Genomic DNA, 22,420 nt, shown 5'->3' with positions numbered 1-22,420 from the left:
AGAAATCCGACTCCCAAAAGCCGGATGACGCGCTCGCTTGCGATAAGATCATCGCGTCTCTCTCCTCCCTGCCATCATTCGGAGAGATTTCCGAATCTCGCGACTAGCCGAGGAAAACTCCTTCCGCAGAGTTCATCGACATCCGTGTCACCACGGGTCTATTCTACGCGTCTGGCATCATTCTCGTTCGCGCAATGACTCGTTATTCGTCGATTATTCGCCGCGCACGTGGACCGCTCGCTTTAACGAAGCTGCGCTCTCTCTCCTACGCCCGAAATTGTTTTCTCGCCTTTGCGTCTACGTATCATCGATTTGAATATTATTGTTAGAATTATACAAGAGTCTATATAAATCAATTACTAAATCAAATTCAAATTCAAATTATATTGCATAAATAAATAAAGAAAAAAAATTGTTAATTTGATTAAATCCGTTTAATTAATCTCTTTAGTATCCATTATATGATATAATAAATCATACTTATAACCATCAATGCAATCGCGTACTTATAATCATCATCGTGCGCTAATCAATAACCAAAAGAAAGATTGACAAACGACTTGATATAATATATAAAATTTACACAATCGACCAATAAAGCAAATCGGGACAGTTATTGTACGATCGTGCGCAATGCACCTGCGAAACCGAAAACACCTGTGCGCACCTGTTAATACCTCCCGCGTCCGGAATACGCCGGGGGCGGAAGTGACGTCGGCACGCGCCACAGGTGCAACGGTATGTTTACGGTATCTCCACGGCCGAAAATAGCATAGACGTTATAAGATATCGAGGAAAACGAACCGATGAATCAAAACCCCCTCTCTCTTTCTCGCTTACCCATAAGAAAGCCGTCTTGAACTTCAAATAGTAGACTTGAAGAGCAAAATTTCGTCTATGCGGGTGTCCAATCAAATTGACATGAAAAATCATCCAATTTGCTTATAAATAGAAGCAGTTTACGAGTCGTATTTTATTCCAATTTTTTTTTTTTTAATGATGTAAAAATAAAGATAAAAAAAACGAATCACCGACAGATTTTTATATATATATATATATATATATATATATATATATATATATATATATATACTTCTTTTATCATTCATATTTCGAAATACAAATTTTTAAATTTATGAAAGAATATCTATATTAACGTTGAATAAACTGCTGATCAATTGTGATCCAGTCCGATCAGATAAATCGATTAGATTAGATTTTATTTATATACTCAGAGTTATCTATATGTGTATATGAAACAATATTAATTCAAAGTTATTCTAAAACATGTACACACATCTATTTGAATTTATTATCCGTCATATCGCGTTGGTGAATAGCAATTTTCTGAAATATTTGTACGTGATATTACATGTGTTAGAAGATTATAGGACACGTGAATCCATGCATAATTACAAGAAACAAGCGTCATAATGCGTACGCGTTATGTGAAGTAGAAAGGCTATCGATTTGTAGTAGAACCGCACAATTTTACACGTCGAAATCGTTTTATATACAAGATTTGAAGAAACAAAATATATTTTCTAATCATTTAAAGTAAATTTCGTGCACATTTAATACGATTCTAAAATATAGAAAAAATTTACCCAAAGAATTTTTTATGTGCAATTCCTATTCATACAAATCCTCTCGTATTCACGAGAAATTAGCATATTTCGAGTAATTTTTCAATTAGTCTGATTTTTATCTTTTACGCAAAAACTGAGATCTTTGTTCGTGTAGGATAAATTATTATTCTAAATAATCGGTTTTTTTTTAATCCGATATAAAATAATATCAAAAATTCTTCGCAGAATAAAAGTTGCATGCGTTAATTTAGCGTATAAAGATAATTTCCTTTAATAAAAAATCTATTTAAACTATCAAGCGCGATAAAATTATTGAAAATAAAGCCACGGAATTTTTAAAAATTTACGAGTTTCCATGCCAGCTTTATAGACACACAGCGAAGATTGCGAGCTCAGTCGATCGAGAATCATCATGGGATTCCGCGACGCAATGTAGCCAGTTTATTTTCACGATCAACTGTTGTTGTGTGTTACTATCTCCTTTGTGTGACGCACGTTACGCGTTTCGCCGACAATGAGAGGAATATTCCGTTGGACTTTCGACAGAGACATAGAGAGAGGAAGAAAGAGAGAGAGGAAAAGACAACACAGAATGACGTTTCGAGAGAACTGTCATCGCGAACGGTGACGGAGACGGGAGGGACGAAGTATCGGGTAAAAAGCGGGAGAGAAGGGTCCTCTCTATCATGGACGGATAATACACGCTAATATTCCGTTGCTGCTGCTGACCGCTGATGCAAGTGTTGATCATCATCGTCGTTTAATAAGAGATCTCGATGCGCAATTTTGCATTCTTTTAGATGAATCACGATGAAAAACGGCATGTAGTAGAATAGATGCATCAATCAATTAATTAAAAAAAAATATCTTCAAATGATTTATCTTTCTGTTAGATGAAAAAGAGAGTGTGAAAGGATGTTGAAAAATGATAATCTTCGGGAAAAAAGAATTAGATGTATATTTAATTATTTGAGAAAAATAGAGAAGAGTATATATATATATCTCTACATCAAAGCTAAATAGTTTTTTATAAAAATATTAATTTTGATACAGAGAAGGAAAGAGGAAAGGAGGGAGGAAAGGAAAAAAATGGGGAGAGAAGGGAAACAAAAGAAGTTTTTTAAAATAAAATTAATTAAAATAAATTCTACAAGTTCACAAATAGGTGCTATGATAAGCAATAAGATCAAAGAGCTAAATTTATCGAGACACACAAAAGAAAATAACAAATCGGTATACATACATGTGAAGTCCTTAAGATTAGACTCACCTTGAGTTGATGCATCTGTTGCTCGTGCAGTTCAGCCAATTGTCGTTCCTGGGCCTGATATTGCTGTCGGAGGAGCTGTTGTTGAATCTGATGGTGCTGCTGTAGCTGGAAACAAATCCAGATATCTCAAGGGTATTGTAATGCCCTTAATTGAAAATTAAAATCTTAAAAAATATCTGAAGAGTGAAATATGGAGTGAATAATTCGCTCAAGTGTAAAACAAGAATCACTCGACACATATTTCTTCTTTCAACCGAAAAGTCGTCACAAAGCGCCTACATTTTACGATATAATTCTTTTTCATTTATCAGAATATATTAATTCATTAGCAGACATTCATCTTTTTTCGATTTTCCAAAGAGAATAAAGGAATTCAATAAAAAAAAAAAAGAGACAAACGCAGAGATGCAGATTTATGCACGGGGTCTTTTCAATGCGTCTCTGAATAAAGTTTTTGTTGCGCGTCAAGTGAAAATGCGAAAGTATGCATAGCGTAAAGTTTCACGGCAATATGGCGCGCGCATTTGATCCGTTTAATCCAATTCACCGTGTCTCTCGAACGTTTTTTTCATTGTCGCCTTCGTCGCACGTGGGCGACTTTGACTCGTCCTTTCTCAGAAGGAAATGCGTGGGTTGAGCTGACACGAAGACCAAAACAATTTCGTCCAATTGGTTACATCTACTAGCAAGCACGCGTGCGAACGCTATTACCATGTGATTTTTATTACACTGTCGGACTGCTTAAAAAATCGAACGCGATATCGATATGAAACAAATAGTCACAAACATAATTCTAGAATTTATTTTGCGATTCTTATTGACTTTTCTCCTATGTGTATGACTTATTTATAACATTCTCTTTTTAGAAACAAAATTGGAAAAAAAGAGAGCAATTTAAACGTTAGTAATTAATGTTAATTAAGTTTGCGAGAACGCGTTTCTTAGTATTCTATCTAGTTATTTCTTCTCAGATATAAATTGTTGGATTCTGTACAGAAAAGTTCATCAAAAGTCGAAATAGTCCTAAATGCAAGAAGCAGATCACGTTAAAGTTATATCCAAATTTTATATAAAAAAAATTCACTTTTGTAAACTGGATTTTCATAGTTAATATCGATAAATGAAATTTCAAGCCGTTAAATAATTAACAGGTGAATATCGCTTTGTCACTGTCGCCATAATTCATACATCAATCTATTAACCAAAGCCGATCGAATATCGATCCTGAAATTTTCAAATAAATTGATATACATTGCAATATAAATCGTGAAAAAGTATCGGCATATTGCGTCGCAAAAGTACTGAATTAATCGAATCGATCTGTGAGAAGAAAATTGAAAAATGAATTTTACGGGACAATATAAAGCGAGGACCCTCGCTTTCATTATGCCTCCGAGTGAAGGTCCGACCTCGGGATGGAAAGGATACGCTCTTCGAACTACGGTGCTCGCGGTAGGTTTCGGCATTTGCGTCCTGTTGTTCCGAAAGAAGGGTTCGTTTTGCGGAAGGTGGAGGAACGTGGAAATTCAAACCGAGTTAGACGACTCAAGTGCCAATTCGAGTACCAAAAAAAAAGAGCTTAAGAGGTACAACAATTCTTAAGAAAAGGGCCATTACATTAATGCACCCTTGTCTATAAATTGATCATTGATTTTTATAAAAACCCAAAACATCATAATGCACGTGTATCACCGTTACGTAAAATTCACACATCATCCAAATAATTTTGAGATACGATTAAATCTAAAATATAGAAGTTTGTTTTTATATATAAATACAAATTCATTTTTTTTAAATATTTTATAATTAAAAAATTTTTTAATAATATTTGTGTAAAATACAAATTATTTCTGTGCAACACTGTTGATATTATACCATATATATATTTAAACATTGATGTTTACGCTGCAACATTTATTGATCATTTAACTTTTGAGATAAAAGCAATGTGAAAAGCGCGTACTTGTATGCGTACGACGAGAGATAACGACGCACTTTCGTTTTCTCGACAGTGATGACAGATCCATAGTGACGTACAACGGCGAAGTCTGTCCGATCTGTTTAAATGCTCCGAAGATCGGCGTGAAAGCCCCCTGCGGTCATTTACTGTGCGCGGAATGTCTGGCGAGTTATTGCGACGTTAGAATAGCACCTGCGCCGCCACCTTGCCCATTATGCAGGGCGCCGTTGAGTTCGGTGGCCTTAGCCTGCGACTTTGTTAGTATAACAACGCACTATTTTTCACCGATAACAGCGATAACGAGCCCTACAAACTCTATTAGAATACAGTGAAATGTAAAAATAAAAAATGAGGACAGATTATGTAATAGGTAAAGTAAAGCAAAAAGGAAATAGAAAATATCCCTACAATAAGCAAAAAAATTATCTTCTTCGTTTTACGTCTCACTGTATTTCCGCCCCAGCTGATGAAAGCTAGTACGCGTTGAAATAAACATATAGCTCGGAACAGTAATTGAAAGCTTGCAATGTAACGAAATTTTAAAATTGAGAACAATGATCTCTGTATATACAATTCTTTTGGATAATATATTATTTTAATTGTAGGCCATTTTAGGTCCCAAAATGTCAGACCCAAACACCGTCATGGTGCGAGACTGGATACGCGAGTACAATAATCATCGCGGTTCAATGATGTCGGTACGGCCGTTTCTGAAAACGCGACTCGCTCTTTTCTTTAACATTTTGACTCTCTTCCTAATTGTTGGATTGATCGCCGCGAGGCTTCATATTTTTGCGGAAATATAAATTTTACTTTCGAAATTTTATCGCGCAAAAAGTTATCACTACGAAACTTTTCAACAACGAAAAAGATATGCGTTTATCGCCTTTTTCAAGATACGGACGATATCCTCCGAAGATTGTTTATTGCTAATTATCATTTGCAAGAATAAATAACGAATAAAAAAGAAAAAAATAAAGCAACATATTTGCATGTGATAATAACGATATTGATATTCGATTCGATGTATATGCACATCAAGTGTCATCCTGGGAAAAACAAATACCATATTTTATCGATAATGACATTGCATTAATCATATGCAATTTAGTTCAAAAGCCAAAGCTCATAGGTTAATCTAAATTCTACTGGCATATTTTTAAATGTTATATTGTTAGCTTGCGAGATTCTTCATATTATTTATCATTAGATAAATATCAGTACTAAGACGTTTAAGAAATATATAACAACACAAACAAATTTGCTTCAATTTTTTTTCTAAATGTTATACTGAGCATTTTTCTTTTAGGGAAAACCTTACAAGACAAATTAGGGAAACTGTGAATAAATTATTATCAATGGGCAATCGAGCGTAAATTATGCAAAAAATAAATATTTCTACTACTGGTACACGTAATCTTTTGGACATACGCTATGATATGTATGTAACGCGAGAAAATTAATACTTCCTTTATTAATGACATTAATACGTCGTTGAATCAATCGAGCGAGACCCAGCATTTTTTTGATCGCTTTTTTTTATTTATATTTTTACTTTCTTATGTATAATTTGTTTCTATAAATATGTTTGTAAATATAAGATGACAAGTTATATAACGTGTTTAAACGTCTTTTATGTGTATGATCCATGGATAAAATAAACTCATGTTATGTAATAGCTGCAAATATCATTGCGCTTATATATTATTTTCTCATTTTATAACACAAAAGTTTCTTTGCGAATCTATCAATGTAATCCGTCACACATTTTAACTGTATAAAAATAGGAAAAACTCTAAAGTTCCTAATACCAGTTCGACAAAGAAATGCGCGAATGCAAATAACCACTTACTTTTTCGTAAAGATAATCTATTCCGAAAAGATTGTCCAAATTTATTTACATTTTCATTTTATCTTAATCTAAAGTTAATTCAAACTAATTCACATGTGTGTGTAGACAGGTGCATCTAAAAAATTACAGTCTCTTCAAACATTTCCGATAAAAAAAAATATATATATATATATACAATATGTGATTCTATTGTACAATATCTTTTTTGTATAAAATATATTTTAAAAAAATAAAAAAATTACAAGCATAATGAACTGTTAACGTGGATTAAAAATATTTAAAAATAAAATATAAATATATATAAATAAAGTGTGCGTGTAAACATACATATAAATCTTTTTCAAAAATGGAGTTAGTTATTATCAAATCATAGCTGACGAAATATTAGAAGTAAGCTTATCGTCTATCAATATTATTTGTGAATTCCGTCGCAAATATATTGCCGATATAAAAGAGGGACGCGGAAAATAACTCCCTCTCTCTTCCCCGTCGTGTTTTACTCTTCTGTTGCGCTATTTACATTGTTTTCCGTCGAACGTATGGTAATTGAATTCTACTCGCCAAATAGAACACACGCGTTACGCGGCACTGCACGTGCGATTTCACGCACGGTATGCGTCTCGCGACGCGTGGCGCGTCGTGTGTCGCCGAGATTTCCGCCAGACGATCGATACATATAATATACACATACATACAAGCGCATGGCTGATCTGTTCTCCTATATGTATGTACATAATATGGCACAGAGAAAAAAGAGATATATTCGCTAGACAATAATAATTTTAATAACAAATTCCTTAAAACAAAAAGTGACAAAGGAAAAAATTCGCGATTGTACGATTGAAAGAATTCTTTCTAATATATTTTTTAAATCTCCTTAGGAAAAAATCGATTTTAAATTTATGTTAGAGTCTAATTTTTTATTAAATATGTCGTTAAAGTAATGTATGTGATGTATAATTAATAGATGTTATAAAAAAACATTTTTTTTCGTACAAGCTAGATTTTATGCGTGTCATTCAATTTCTGCTTAAGAAAATTAACGAGAAATAATATTTAAAAAATAAGGAAAAAAGTAAAATAACAGACTGTGAGACGACTTCGGTTGAAAAAAAAAATAAACGTCATTAAAATGCATATTTGAGATTGGAATTAAATATACGCTACACGCTACGAAATACATCGTGTATGCAATATTCAACCATATTTTATGTATGTATTTATATAGGTATAGTAAAGATTGTTTCTAGACTTTTATTTTCGAAGAGCGAAACAATAACTGACCGATGTAACAACATAACGAAACGTAATACTGCAGTTACAGAAAATATCGTGTGCGATATATGTTTATCTTTCCGCTGGATTCTCCGCAAACATTAAATTTGGCCTTCACCAAAGTATCGGCGACCTTGAACTTAAATTGTAATGTAACTAAAGCGCGCACGATCGATCGGACTCACCCGAAACTGTGTTTCCGAACTGAGCTCGGTTGCAGTAATCTAAACTTCATCGTATATATATATATATTACGACGAGTAAATTTCCGTGATACGTATATTTCTATCCACCACTGCAATTCATTTCAACACGGTAACATATAAGTATTCGTACATCATACGAGTACTAATATGTCGACGAGCGATATGTCATAGCTCTCTGTTTAATAAAAGAATTCAATATAAAATAATTTTGATATAAAATAAAAAATATAAATGTCCTATTCTTTTTAAAATAACAAATAGATCTTTCTTCTCTCTTTCTTACTTAAAATCATATTCAAAATATATATATATATATATATATATATATATATATATATATATATATAAAGTTTATATATTAATTTATTATAGTTTATATAAGCTTATATTATATATATTATATATTTATAAATATATATATATATATTTTTTTTTGATAAAGCATTATTTCTCCTGAGAAATTAGAAAAATTTTCCTGAATCCTAATGAAATTCCATGAGACTTGCCTGATTTCTCCAGAAAAGAAATTCCTGAGAATTCCAAATTTTCCATCTTTTTCCAGAGAATAGACATTCTGATTTTATTATCATTGATAACGTATTTCATGAAATGCCACAAGACTCCGAATTCACTTGGTATACACAACGATTTAACACATAACATATATATGTACGTATATACACAAATACGTTACCTCGAGTATCTTCTGCTGCAACGCGTGGCCGTGCAGGCTGGCGGTATCGGCGACTGCAGCGTGATAAGCGCTGGAAGTCAGGGTGGCCGTTGCCGCGCCTCCCCCGCCGCCGGCGCCCAAATCTCGCGGTCGCGGCATCGGCGAGCCCGGCGTATCCCTGGCCATCTCTACGCACATGTAATAACAACACACGTCCGGTAACATGCTCTCGTGTGCGATTGCGTGATGATGGGCAATTGTCCCGTGGCGGTGATGATGTCCGCCTTCGAGCTTCGCGCTCGAACTTTCCGCGCGCGGATATCGATCGAACGCGCTCCTTCGTTCCACGTAAACCTTCATAGTTTTTCTTTCCTTTTTTTACACACGATATATATATATATTTTTTTTTCCCCTCTTTTATTATCGAATTTTTGCACCGATACGATTGGACATGATAAATTGTGATCGTCCGCGTTCGAGAGGAAATAATTTCGAATCAAATAAAGAATTTTTTTTTTATTTACAAATTTGTAATTTGAGAAGTCAAATATTTATTAATGGATTAAAAAGTCGTAACAACTGGTATTATTAAATCTAATCTCCCTCGAGATTGTCGTCGTTGCTGAAAGATCGCTTTTTTTTTCCCCTCCCCGTCACTTACTGATGTCTCGATAATTTTTATCAATATTCGTTCAATAATACATGACGCGATATTTCACTGGTCGCCAGCCAATGGTCTCAATGGTTCTTATCGATATTTATTCAACAGCACACGCCGCGATATTTTCACAATTTACATTTAATTTCAATATCGGAAAGAAATCAACACGCACAAACACACACACACACACACACGCAACTAAAATCAACGATGATAATTTCTTGTTATATCATGCTGTTTAAATCCTTGCTTTAAATATCTCTCTTCAATGTCGAATATGGTTTTAAAACGTTGTCAAGGTATGAAATATTGAGGAAGGCGAAGATTGTCGCGCATAAATAATGGAAAGAACCGAAGTTTTTTTGCGTCGTTCCTATTGTATTCGTTTTCAAACAATATTAGTTTCTAGGAAACGCGCGATTATATCAATCTCCGCGATTATTTTTTTTTTTTTTTTTGTCTTTTATTCTCCGAGACTCTAATTTTGGAGACAGAAGTCGTGTAATTTGCGAGAGGCGTAATTTCGTGGAAACGATCGATCTCTCTCTTCTTGGGCCCTCTCATTGCAGCCGGTTCGGGAATAAATGGAGAAGGAAAAGAGCAGCGCGATAACGTCCACCTCCTTGCTCTCGTTATCGCGCCGGCAATCGAGGAGAGAGCGCTCGCGGAATTCGTGAGCGATCGCGCGTGTGTCGCGACAATGTTTATCGCCTCGTTATTCGTTCGCGGCGCGATAACGCGGCTATTTTTAGCGTTTATTACGTGCAATGCACACACGTATACGCAACGCGCGTGCACGTACGGCCGTTTATCACTCGATCGATTTGCACGCAAGGCTCTTCGCCAACGAGGACCGAGGACTCTCTGTTCTTTTCGCGATCTCGCGAATTTTCCTCGGTTAAAAATCCAAACTCGAAGTCATTCCCGAAGACACTCGAAACTTTGAACGCGAACGTTCACGGTACGATTAATTTTCCGCGCACTATTAATTATCATCGCACACTTCTCCGTCGACCTGTCACAAGTTATGTATGACGATAATCGCGCACGGTAAAGCGACACGCTTTATTAAAGACTTAGCGAGCGAAATTTACGCCGTGACGAAATTCCGACACGTGCGTGCCGCGATAAAGCGTTCCCAGATTCCGGGTTATCAGTTGTCGGGAGTCACAAGTTCAAGCTGCTCTTCGCGACGCACTCCTTTCAGAATCAACACGAATATACGAATGCTTCGGTCACGTAGATTGCGACGTATATCCACAATGCTCTCTCTCTCTCTCTCTCTCTCTCTCCTCGTGGTCGTCGCGAGACACGCGCGGAGCTTCACAGGTGGGACTCGTCGTCGTGTTTTCTTGACGGTGTCTCGCGACCTCGGGCCGCGCGCGTGCAGGAAACGATGGCGAACGCGAGGTGAAGGAGGAGGAGGAGGAGGAGGAGGAGCTTTATATACGTCGTTCGGCAAAAGCAACGGTCAGCGCTAAATTTAGCTCGCGCTGGAAACCGGTGTGAAGTTAGCACCGCATTTTCAAAAATCGAAAGTTTTATAGAGAGTTCTATTTGCACCCCAAATAGTTCTATAGTTCCTGATAGGTTTTAGAAATAGTTCCGGCAAAAAACCTAAAAAAATTGCATTTTGAAAATATGAGGTGCCAACTTCCCGTGGCACCGCAAAATGCGAAAAATGCCATTTAAATCGTCGTATCCTATAGTTCTCGAAGAGTTCTACAGTTCCTGATAGGTTTTAGTAATAGTTCCGGCCTCTAAATATTTTTAAACAATTTTTGAATCTCAGAGCTGGCACCTCATCTTCCGCTAAAAGTGGCCAGAACTTTTTCATCTTTGGTTTTACAGCTTCGGACGTTGATAATAATCGATAGAACTCTTCGGGGTGCAAACGGAACTGTCATCAGAACTCCGAAATCCCCAAAAAAATTTTACCCCCTCGGGACTTAGAAATTTTCTAAAAACTAGCACCACATCTTGTATAGAACTATGACGTGCTGGCTATTTTCGCAGTTCATTTGACAGTTCTCGGCAGTTCTAGCATAGTTCCAACAGTTCTGATAGATTTTAGTAATAGTTCCGGCCTCTAAATATTTTTAAACAATTTTTGAATCTCAGAGCTGGCACCTCATCTTTCGTAAAAGTGGCCAGAACTTTTTCATCTTTGGTTTTACAGCTCCGGACGTTGATAATAATCGATAGAACTCTTCGGGGTGCAAACGGAACTGTCATCAGAACTCCGAAATCCCCAAAAAAATTTTACCCCCTCGGGACTTGGAAATTTTCTAAGAGCGTATAACTAAAAGTGGCCAGAACTTTTTCATCTTTGGTTTTACAGCTCCGGACGTTGATAATAATCGATAGAACTCTTCGGTGCAACGGAACTGTCATCAGAACTCCGAAATCCGCCAAAAATTCTTCGAACTCCTAGAGCTTCTAATGACGAGTTCCGTTGAGCTCGAATAGTTGCTATGCGTTATTATGAACTTCGAGCTAAATTCAACAGTCAGTTCTGAACTGTAGTTTCAATACTTTGAAAATTTTCAAAGTCCCGAGGTTAAATATTTTGGGGATTTCGAGTTCTGATGACAGTTCCGTTTGCACCCCGAAGAGTTCTATCGATTATTATGAACGTCCGAAGCTGTAAAACCAAAGATGAAAAAGTTCTGGCCACTTTTAGTTATACGCTCTTAGAAAATTTCAAAGTCCCGAGGGGGTAAAATTTTTTTGGGGATTTCGGAGTTCTGATGACAGTTCCGTTTGCACCCCGAAGAGTTCTATCGATTATTATCAACGTCCGAAGCTGTAAAACCAAAGATGAAAAAGTTCTGGCCACTTTTAGTTATACGCTCTTAGAAAATTTCAAAGTCCCGAGGGGTAAAATTTTTGGGGATTTCGGAGTTCTGATGACAGTTCCGTTTGCACCCCGAAGAGTTCTATCGATTATTATGAACGTCCGAAGCTGTAAAACCAAAGATGAAAAAGTTCTGGCCACTTTTAGTTATACGCTCTTAGAAAATTTCAAAGTCCCGAGGGGTAAAATTTTTGGGGATTTCGGAGTTCTGATGACAGTTCCGTTTGCACCCCGAAGAGTTCTATCGATTATTATCAACGTCCGAAGCTGTAAAACCAAAGATGAAAAAGTTCTGGCCACTTTTAGTTATACGCTCTTAGAAAATTTCAAAGTCCCGAGGGGTAAAATTTTTGGGGATTTCGGAGTTCTGATGACAGTTCCGTTTGCACCCCGAAGAGTTCTATCGATTATTATGAACGTCCGAAGCTGTAAAACCAAAGATGAAAAAGTTCTGGCCACTTTTAGTTATACGCTCTTAGAAAATTTCAAAGTCCCGAGAGGTAAAATTTTTTTGGGGATTTCGGAGTTCTGATGACAGTTCCGTTTGCACCCCGAAGAGTTCTATCGATTATTATCAACGTCCGAAGCTGTAAAACCAAAGATGAAAAAGTTCTGGCCACTTTTAGTTATACGCTCTTAGAAAATTTCAAAGTCCCGAGGGGTAAAATTTTTTTGGGGATTTCGGAGTTCTGATGACAGTTCCGTTTGCACCCCGAAGAGTTCTATCGATTATTATGAACGTCCGAAGCTGTAAAACCAAAGATGAAAAAGTTCTGGCCACTTTTAGTTATACGCTCTTAGAAAATTTCAAAGTCCCGAGGGGGTAAAATTTTTTTGGGGATTTCGGAGTTCTGATGACAGTTCCGTTTGCACCCCGAAGAGTTCTATCGATTATTATCAACGTCCGGAGCTGTAAAACCAAAGATGAAAAAGTTCTGGCCACTTTTAGTTATACGCTCTTAGAAAATTTCCAAGTCCCGAGGGGGTAAAATTTTTGGGGATTTCGGAGTTCTGATGACAGTTCCGTTTGCACCCCGAAGAGTTCTATCGATTATTATCAACGTCCGGAGCTGTAAAACCAAAGATGAAAAAGTTCTGGCCACTTTTACGAAAGATGAGGTGCCAGCTCTGAGATTCAAAAATTGTTTAAAAATATTTAGAGGCCGGAACTATTACTAAAATCTATCAGAACTGTTGGAACTATGCTAGAACTGCCGAGAACTGTCAAAAGAACTGCGAAAATAGCCAGCACGTCATAGTTCTATAGAAGATGTGGTGCTAGTTTTTAGAAAATTTCTAAGTCCCGAAGGGGTAAAATTTTTTGGGGGATTTCGGAGTTCTGATGACAGTTCCGTTTGCACCCCGAAGAGTTCTATCGATTATTATCAACGTCCGGAGCTGTAAAACCAAAGATGAAAAAGTTCTGGCCACTTTTAGCGGAAGATGAGGTGCCAGCTCTGAGATTCAAAAATTGTTTAAAAATATTTAGAGGCCGGAACTATTACTAAAACCTATCAGGAACTGTAGAACTCTTCGAGAACTATAGGATACGACGATTTAAATGGCATTTTTCGCATTTTGCGGTGCCACGGGAAGTTGGCACCTCATATTTTCAAAATGCAATTTTTTTAGGTTTTTTGCCGGAACTATTTCTAAAACCTATCAGGAACTATAGAACTATTTGGGGTGCAAATAGAACTCTCTATAAAACTTTCGATTTTTGAAAATGCGGTGCTAACTTCACACCGGTGCGCTGGAAGCGATTACGCGAGCCAAGACGCGAGGTGAGAGAAAGAGAGAAACTGTGACACATAAAAAAAAATGAGAAAGAGGAAAGGGAGAGGAGGAGGTGGTGGAAGGAAGAAGCGGTGCGGAAAAGACGCGAAACTGTCCCCTCGATCTCGCGACTGAACGATCTCGACCGGGAGACGTTCTGATAAATCCTCATCGTATACGCGATGGTTGTCAGAGCGTGTGTGGTGGTGGTGCATCGAGAAGCGGGGAGCCAGCGAGAGGATTCGCTAATCGCGAGAATGACGTTTTCGGTCGCGTCTCTCTCTCTCTCTCTCTATCTCTACTCGCTCTGAAGAATTTTTCGCGAGAGAAATATATTAAGTTGCTGCTAAAACGTAATTAACGACGAGTGACTAAGAGCGCTATTCTATACAGTTACCGAAAGCTGTAAGCTCTGTAAATCGTTGCGCATATTTGTCGATTTGTCAAAAAATATGCAACTTTGTTAGAGTCTATAGAACAGCTGTCGGGTTAGCAGTGTACCGAATAGCAATCTATGGAAAGAGAGCTTGCCGTTAAGCTCTTATATATTTTTTATTCGTCAATACCACGTGTTAAGTAGTGTTGCCTCTCTCTTGCCTTGACTTTTCCTTTCATCTTCAATTCTTCATATTCTAATAATTTGACCTATCAAAAATCTACCTATCCAAATTTTGTATAAGTTGTAGTTGTATAAGTTATTTATCATTTAATTTTGAATAACAATATTTTGTAAGCAAGAGAAGAATTGCTTCTCCTCTCTGCTTTTATTTTTCCACAACAAAGACTATAATATAAGCTCTACTAAAAAAGACTATAAAGGCTAAATAAATGAAAAATGTATATACTTCATTCAATCGATAAAACTTCTATTTCTACTTCTTTTAACTTCTATTTCTTCTATGTCTTTCGAGTTAGTTTGAGTGTCTACTCTTGTACGAAATCATTCTTTTCAATAAAACCTTTATGCGAAAGAAAAAAATTCTTACAAATTGTTACTCAAAACATAACTTCACTATTCAAAATCGACCTTTACCCTTATCTTTATCAAAATATGTATATATTTTTCTATCACATTATGCAAATGTGACAAATGCGAAAATTGTATATTACCTGATAAGTGACAAAAATGTAACGCAAAAAATTAATTACAAAGATATCAAAGATAATTTTCTAATTAAACATAATTAAAATATTAGATATTATTTTTATTTAAAGTTTGATTTGTGTTTAAAAGATCTATAAAAATAGTATACTATAAAATTTTTTTGTAATATAAAAAGAAATATAAAAAATAGTTAATTATAAATAAGTAAATATTAATTTATTGATTAACTAAAATATCTAGTAGTAAGAAAATTTTATAGTAGACACATGGAGAGAGAAAAAAAATATAATCCTCAAAATTAAATTGCTCTTTATTTTCAACTCTTTTTTATTATAAATTGATATACTATATTTTTCGAGTTTTATAGTAATTTTGTAATATAGAATAATATCAAAATTAGATATGTTGATTCAAGGAGTTGTTTCTATCTCTGAATATCTATGATAAAATATAGATGTAAAAGGCATTCTACAATATTTCATAGCTTACATTGTACGAAAGAACCGAAGATAACTTCATTTTTCGTAAATATCACGGCGTGTGTTTGCTTTTCATGTCAAAGATCAAATGCAAATAGGCGACGGAAAAATAGCTAAAAATATATTTACTTTACTTTCGCATTTTATTGTTCGAGACCCACATGAAGAACGATGAAATAAATCTATTTTATGATGCCCAAGGTTATCGTATCTATGAGCTGTGGATGTCAAAAGATATGTAAAAATTAATCATCAAATATGCGAAATACAAATGCTGACGTCTTAATAGATTATAGCAAATTTAGTTATATTGATAACACGCTTAAATAACGATATGTATGTATGTGTGTGTGTTTGTATCCGCACATGCGACAAAATAAAATTATTACGTTAAATCTTAATCGCTCATCGCATTACATCTTCTTCTCAGATGTTTTCCTTTTTTAATTATATAACAAGATATATATGTCTCTTCGCGAATGTAATCGTGTAATTATGCTAATCATACGTCGCATATTTAGTATCACGCTCTGAATAAAATTCTTTATCTGCAATTCTTTATCTAAACATGTAGTATATATTATTTATGTGTGAGTAATGTGCTTTTAATAAATATTACTTAATTCTTTATATATATATATATATATATATATATATATATATATATATATATATTTTTATATTTTTATATTTATATTATATTATATTTATTTTATATTTTTATATTTTATATTTTATATATATATATATATATATATATATATATATATATATATAAATCGCATATTTATTAAATCATTTTGTAGACCAATATGCATGGAACGCGTTGCACGGATGACAAGAGAGTTATTTAATTAATTAATTCAGGGCAATTGTCAATTTGTAAATTTTACTAGAATAAATATCCTTAAATAATTTTTGTTCAGCAAATAGTTATAATAATTAATAATATTTTATACATGGTATTATTTTAGAATTCACACAAATATACTTTATCATTTTTTATACCTTCTTTTCTTTTATTTATTATATATTTTACTTATTATTATACATTTTTTAATTCTATCTTATCTCTGAATGTATAAAAAAAAAAGATTTCCATTGATATATTAATGTTTATTACACAAGCTTTATAATAGAAGAATAGAAAAATCGCTTATCATGTTTATCAAAACAACGACGCCAATCGAGTGGCAAAATCGAGGGTTGGCTTAGCAAACTCGAAATTTATATTATAGATGCCGAAACAGTTTGGCGGTAATATTTCCCTCCCTTCCTCCCTTCGCATGCACCTCCCACGTCGATTATGGTTATACCGGTTATACCAGTTATTCCAGTTATTACGACTTGAAAATAACATTTGTGTTCCTAAAATCTGTTTTCACCATTTCTTTATCCTTTTCTCTTCGCGGTTGCTGCCTTTTAGAGCAGTTATAGATTCGGAACCCAATATATATTTAGATCTGAATTCTTATAAACAATATTTTTGAGTTTTAACATACAACATTTCCAAAACATATGATTCACCGGTACTTAATTTACATATTGCCAAATATTAGTTGCCAACTTTCTCTTAAAATGTGTGTCTAAATATATCGCGCACAATATCATAAATACAGTACAATTTCTATAACGTAATTCTGACAAAATTTCGATTCAAAAGTCAAATTTTAAAATAATATGAATTAATAAGAAATCAATTTTAATGCATTGTGGATCAAACGCTGATTCTGTAATCTATGTATGTGTATGTTTCTTTAAGAAGTTACAAAATTATATATATTTTTAATTCCTCCATTCACTAATATAAAATACATATGTATATATATATATATATATATATATATATATACACATTTCTCAAAATTTTTTATTTAATTAAAAGATTCTGATAATTTAAAAATACTACATTAATTAGTTTAAAATTATAGAAATTGCACGATATTTATACATAACACGTTAAAGAGAAATTGTATTGATCAACGAAAATTTTAGAGATATGAACATTAAAAAATGCTTACCCTTTTGAGGCAGATGCGTGAAGGCGGACGTGATCTCGACACTTCTGTAGCCCACGTCTTCTAAAACAAATTACAAGCGTTTTACAAAACTGACGTACATATAGAAAAAAAATGCATATTAGCTTGTTGCACTATCAAGCGCAATCGCAAATTCGCTAATCCGCAAATAAACATTGCAATTTGTATGAGAAATCGCTGATGTGCATAAATAATGGCAGACTGCCGATTGACGTCAGCCTATTAGAATTACGGTAAGAGATGCCCCGAGCAAACTATCGTGAACTATTATATCACGATTGATGATAGCGATGGCGTCGCATACTTCAATTACAATCGGTCAGCTTATCTTGGATCGTAGATTCTTGTGACTGTATGCAATTTCCATTCAATTCTTTACGCGCAAATAATAGAATAAAAAATGAAAAACGATACACAATATTATATTTGTACCTCATAAGAATGAAGAAAATTTGGCTTTATTAAGCATGGTATTTCAATCTTTTTGTGTATAACTTTATATAAAATTATCTAAGTTTTAAATTAAAAATCTGAAATAGGTAAAAATGGAAACTAAAAGAATTATTAATTTTCAATATATATATATATATAGTTTCAGTAAATTCAAAATTTCCTAGACTTTTTTGTCAGACTATTTTATATCTATTAGAAATCAATAAGAAAGAAATTAAAAAAAAAATTAATTAATTAAACATATAATTTTCTTATCTCAAAATTAATAATAATATATTTTAAACAATCTACAAATTTCTGAAAAATGCATAAATTGATAAGTTTATTTATATAAAACATGTTTATCTTTCTCCTCATAACTATGCCTCGCGTAATGCATAGATAAAATCTTCTTAATTTGAATTGTGTTCCATAGACTTATTTTATTGAACGCTCTCTAATGCGAGAGAAAATATGATCATGAGATGCATGTGTACGCCAGTTCTGTACTAATCTTGGGCGCAAGTTGAGCTGCCTTGTGATTAGATAAAGCACATCATCACATCCTTTTCGTGCGTTTCATCTAAAACGCTTACAATAAAACCCAGATGATGTCGCATCATTTTCAAATTTCAAGCTGCGACGGGCGAGCCAATAAATAGTGAATCTTATCATGACGACTTAAAATGTAATAGTTATCGGGCCCTTATCGTGCGTATCTTGTTATCGATCATAAAAAAAATTTCTCGAACGCTCAAATTCCAATAATCGCTCTATTCGTATAACGTCAAGGCAAAGATCTGTTGTTTGCTTATAAATATATTATATTATCTTGATTCGCGCTTTATGTCTTGATTAGACACCTAAATATAAATTTTCGGCTTTTATATCTAATCTAATTTATATCGGCTTTTATATCTATATATAGTATATATATATGAATACTATTTCTAAAAATATTAATCTTACTGACAGTTTCGTTAAAGTCGATTTTTTAATATTTTCTATATAAAAGAGAAAAGATTTGATGTTCAATATCATATATTAAAATTTGAGAGAAATAATTTAATATATTTTTGATATATTCTTTCAAGTATATTAAAAAAATCCTAAAGAACATATTTTATCTATTTAATCTATTTTTGAAAAAATGAGGAAAAAAGAATTTATTATATTTAATTGGTTTTAAAAACTTAATAGACGTGTCATACAAAAGATACTCTTCATTCTCGATCGTGATATTTTAATTAAAGAAAGACTTATTAAAGGAATCACTTATCAAAGGAATTAGACCGATGTGAAACCTATTGATTTCATTTTAGATATCAGAAAATCACGATAATCTACGCATCGAATGATAGCGAATGTGAATCAAATGTTTGGAATTTGTTCAAAAAATAAATTATGCGACTGACTCTTTATCTGCGATATATACATGCATTTGTATAACGACAAATATTTAAAAAAAAATTCGTTCAATGCAAGGTATGAGTAAGTTTGAAAAACGATCTTGTTGATTATTTGATATCGTTTTACTGATCTATCGGACATTGTTGGGCAGCTTCTTTTGTTCATTCGGATCGAATAAATCTACGCGTATATATCATAATCACAAAGTCACCCGGTCTATTTTTAGCCGAAGGTCGTAATAGTCGACACAATGCCGGCACAGTCATCGCGATGACCTTAGCATCAAGCACGCCTCTGATCTATTATTATTGAAGATTAATCACCATTTTATCGACTAGGGCTTGTTATACCTGAATAGCCTGCATAATTCGTGATTACATAGCGAAATAATTTGAGGAACACAATAATGTTTCGAAAGTTCCATATTAAAAAAAAAAAATAAATGTATACTAAAATTTAGATATACTCTTACACATGTTTCTAGATACAATCAATAAATTAATGTTTTTTAAATATTGAGTCTATAAAATTTGGAAAAAATCTTTCCCTATATCCTTTCAATTCTTTATAATGAACAAAAGATATTTCAAGGGACTTCAAATTCAGTGTCAAAAAAATATGTTAAAAAATAAAAATATTTTTCAAATATTCTCTCTCTCTCTCTCTCTATTTCTTTAGACATTTTCATAAAGTATTTTAATTGTGTGACAAATCTTCAGAATTAAATTAATAATACATCAGTTTTTTTCTTTTAAATAAATTAGACAAGAATAAAATTTGACCTGACTCTCATAATAGGAGAAAAAAAAAATATATTTTTGATGATATAAATAATATGACACTTACATAAATTATTCAATTAAAAATTTACGACAAATATAATTTTATAAGTTATGACAAATGCAGTGTAAGCGTCATCGCACATATCCTTTGTGTTGCGGTGTATTTATAGAACAATGACTCTATCGCGAGGCAAAGAGCCAATAAATATCGATAATGATCACTGCATACATGCGCGCATATTTCTCGTCAATCTCGAGAAATATCGGTGATTTTAAATGCGAGAGAAAACTGGTAGACTGCGGGAAAGCTGATTGTGTCCGGGTTCCTTTGTGATTTATGATAAAGTGAGATCAGATTCTAAAAACTTCCTGGGACACTCTTTTAAAAGCGCCTATTTGACCCCAATGGCATTATCACAATCCAGAAGAAAAATCGAAATCCAGTAAAATCGCGCAAAATGATTTTTAAGAATTTATCAAAAATTATCACGAATTTATCAAGAATTTTATCAACTCTTTGCCCAGTTTCATAAAAAAAAACATCGAAGCTCATAAAATCTGATTGGTGTTCCACTGGAGATCACAGAAAGCGGTCATTCTGCTTATCATTGCGCAAATCCGCGGTTAATGGAGATTTACGGTCGGGCAAAGAGACTTTTACGAGCATACTTATATCCTTCCTCTTTTCAAATTATCTTCAAGTAATATTATATTTAATATTATATTTAAAAAAAAAAAACACATTGATAGTATACATTACTGTAGTCAAAATATATGTATATAATTTACAAAATAACCATAAGAGATTGTAATAACTTTTATTTTTAATTTAAGTATTTGCTATATATAATATTCTCATCATTTCAGCAACTTCACCAGTTCCTTTAAAAGAGTAGTTTCTCAAAATAATCGAACATGTATTTCGCGATTTTTCATAATTTTAAGTTTCCGAAATATAAGAGATAGATTTTGGGAGTGACAGACTTTCTAGACACCCTGCATATCTTGTATTTAAATAAGAAAATAAATAATAGATATTAATAATAAATATTCTCTGTGACGTATGTAGATGCAGTCTGTATTTTGAAAGAATAAAAAATTGCAATTTTTACATGGCTTTTTTTAAAAATTGACAATTGATCTAAAAAACTTATTGATCTTGCTTACATAAAAATTAATGTTAATATTAAACAGCGGCTTATTCCATAATTTCAAGTAATATATTCATAAATGTAATAAATATTTAATATTCAATATTTCAAGCTTGTAAAATATAGCTTGTAAAATATTTTATCCGTCGGAAAATATCCGCATCAAATTTGCCATTAAATTTTGCAAATCTTTTTCTGCAACGATGTTACAAAGTTATCGCAATATATTTATTTTCATCCATATTAAAAAAAGATGTGAACAATTTTTAATCGAGTAGCGTAACCTTTACTCGCCATCTTTATAAATTATTTAATTTATTATGACTCATAAATAGTATTATATTGGAGATAAATTTTGGAGAACTTGACAAGTTCGCATCTAATTTTTAGCTAAAAAATTTACCATCATTTTTATTACTCTACGTCATCTAGATTTACCTAAGAAAAATCTGTAACAATCTTTGAAGGAGACTGCCTCTCAAACTTCCGTTCCGGATTTTTCGGGCACCACGGCACCGAATCGCTCGGCAGGAACCGAACTGGCTACGAAAGAATGCACCGGCCAGTAGGCTGGCTGCAGCGTCTACGGTGGAGCGAAATGGAGCGACGGAGGGAAGAGGAAGGTGAGCGGAGATGAGCGCCCGTGAGTTAGCGAGTGAGGAGTAAGTTAGTGAACGAGCGAGGGAGCGAACGAGTATACGAGCGGAGGTCACTGCACGGCGCATTCCTTCGAGTCAAGTCCAAGGTTAATCCCGAGGAAGAGGGCCCCCTTCGCCGCCCTGTTCAGTCCTCTCTCTTTACTTTCGTGTGCATCACGCCACCGTACAGTCTCTCTTACGCGCGTTTCCGTTCTTCTCCAGGAAAAGTATGGGGCAACTTCTTCATGCGGTTTGTCCAAGTATA

The 22,420-nt window shown here is 33.8% G+C and overlaps 2 protein-coding genes across 12 annotated transcripts in view; one reads left to right on the top strand and one right to left on the bottom strand.

The window, feature by feature from the left end:
* Positions 1-22,420, bottom strand: part of LOC126859072 (histone deacetylase 4) — a 98,955-nt gene that overhangs the window by 14,504 nt on the left and 62,031 nt on the right. For 4 of the 11 annotated variants that reach the window (XM_050609983.1, XM_050609984.1, XM_050609981.1 and 1 more), the window contains 3 exons: positions 17,725-17,784; positions 8,847-9,013; positions 2,860-2,964 (listed from right to left, as the gene is read on the bottom strand). In XM_050609983.1, the coding sequence (XP_050465940.1) occupies positions 2,860-2,964; positions 8,847-9,013; positions 17,725-17,784 (332 nt within the window). Of the gene's footprint in view, positions 1-2,859; positions 2,965-8,846; positions 9,198-17,724; positions 17,785-22,420 lie in introns of those variants that run through there. The other 7 variants (XM_050609978.1, XM_050609979.1, XM_050609986.1 and 4 more) reach the window with 4 other exon arrangements.
* Positions 4,201-5,304, top strand: LOC126859109 (uncharacterized). Its single transcript, XM_050610074.1, has 2 exons — positions 4,201-4,445; positions 4,872-5,304. Exons 1-2 carry the CDS (start codon positions 4,201-4,203, stop codon positions 5,149-5,151), a joined length of 525 nt encoding a protein of 174 aa, XP_050466031.1. The 3' UTR covers positions 5,152-5,304.

Source organism: Cataglyphis hispanica, chromosome 2 (genome assembly GCF_021464435.1).
Source record: "Cataglyphis hispanica isolate Lineage 1 chromosome 2, ULB_Chis1_1.0, whole genome shotgun sequence".
In the NCBI taxonomy this organism is placed as follows: Eukaryota; Metazoa; Arthropoda; class Insecta; order Hymenoptera; family Formicidae; genus Cataglyphis; species Cataglyphis hispanica.
This window is presented reverse-complemented; position numbering and strand designations above follow the sequence as displayed.

Bases quoted from the DNA above. Each gene is read 5' to 3' on its own strand.
- LOC126859109 (XM_050610074.1), top strand. From the start codon at position 4,201: ATGAATTTTACGGGACAATATAAAGCGAGGACCCTCGCTTTCATTATG. The intron at 4,446-4,871 runs GTACAACAATTC...TTTTCTCGACAG, and splicing joins AAAAAAAAAGAGCTTAAGAG to TGATGACAGATCCATAGTGA.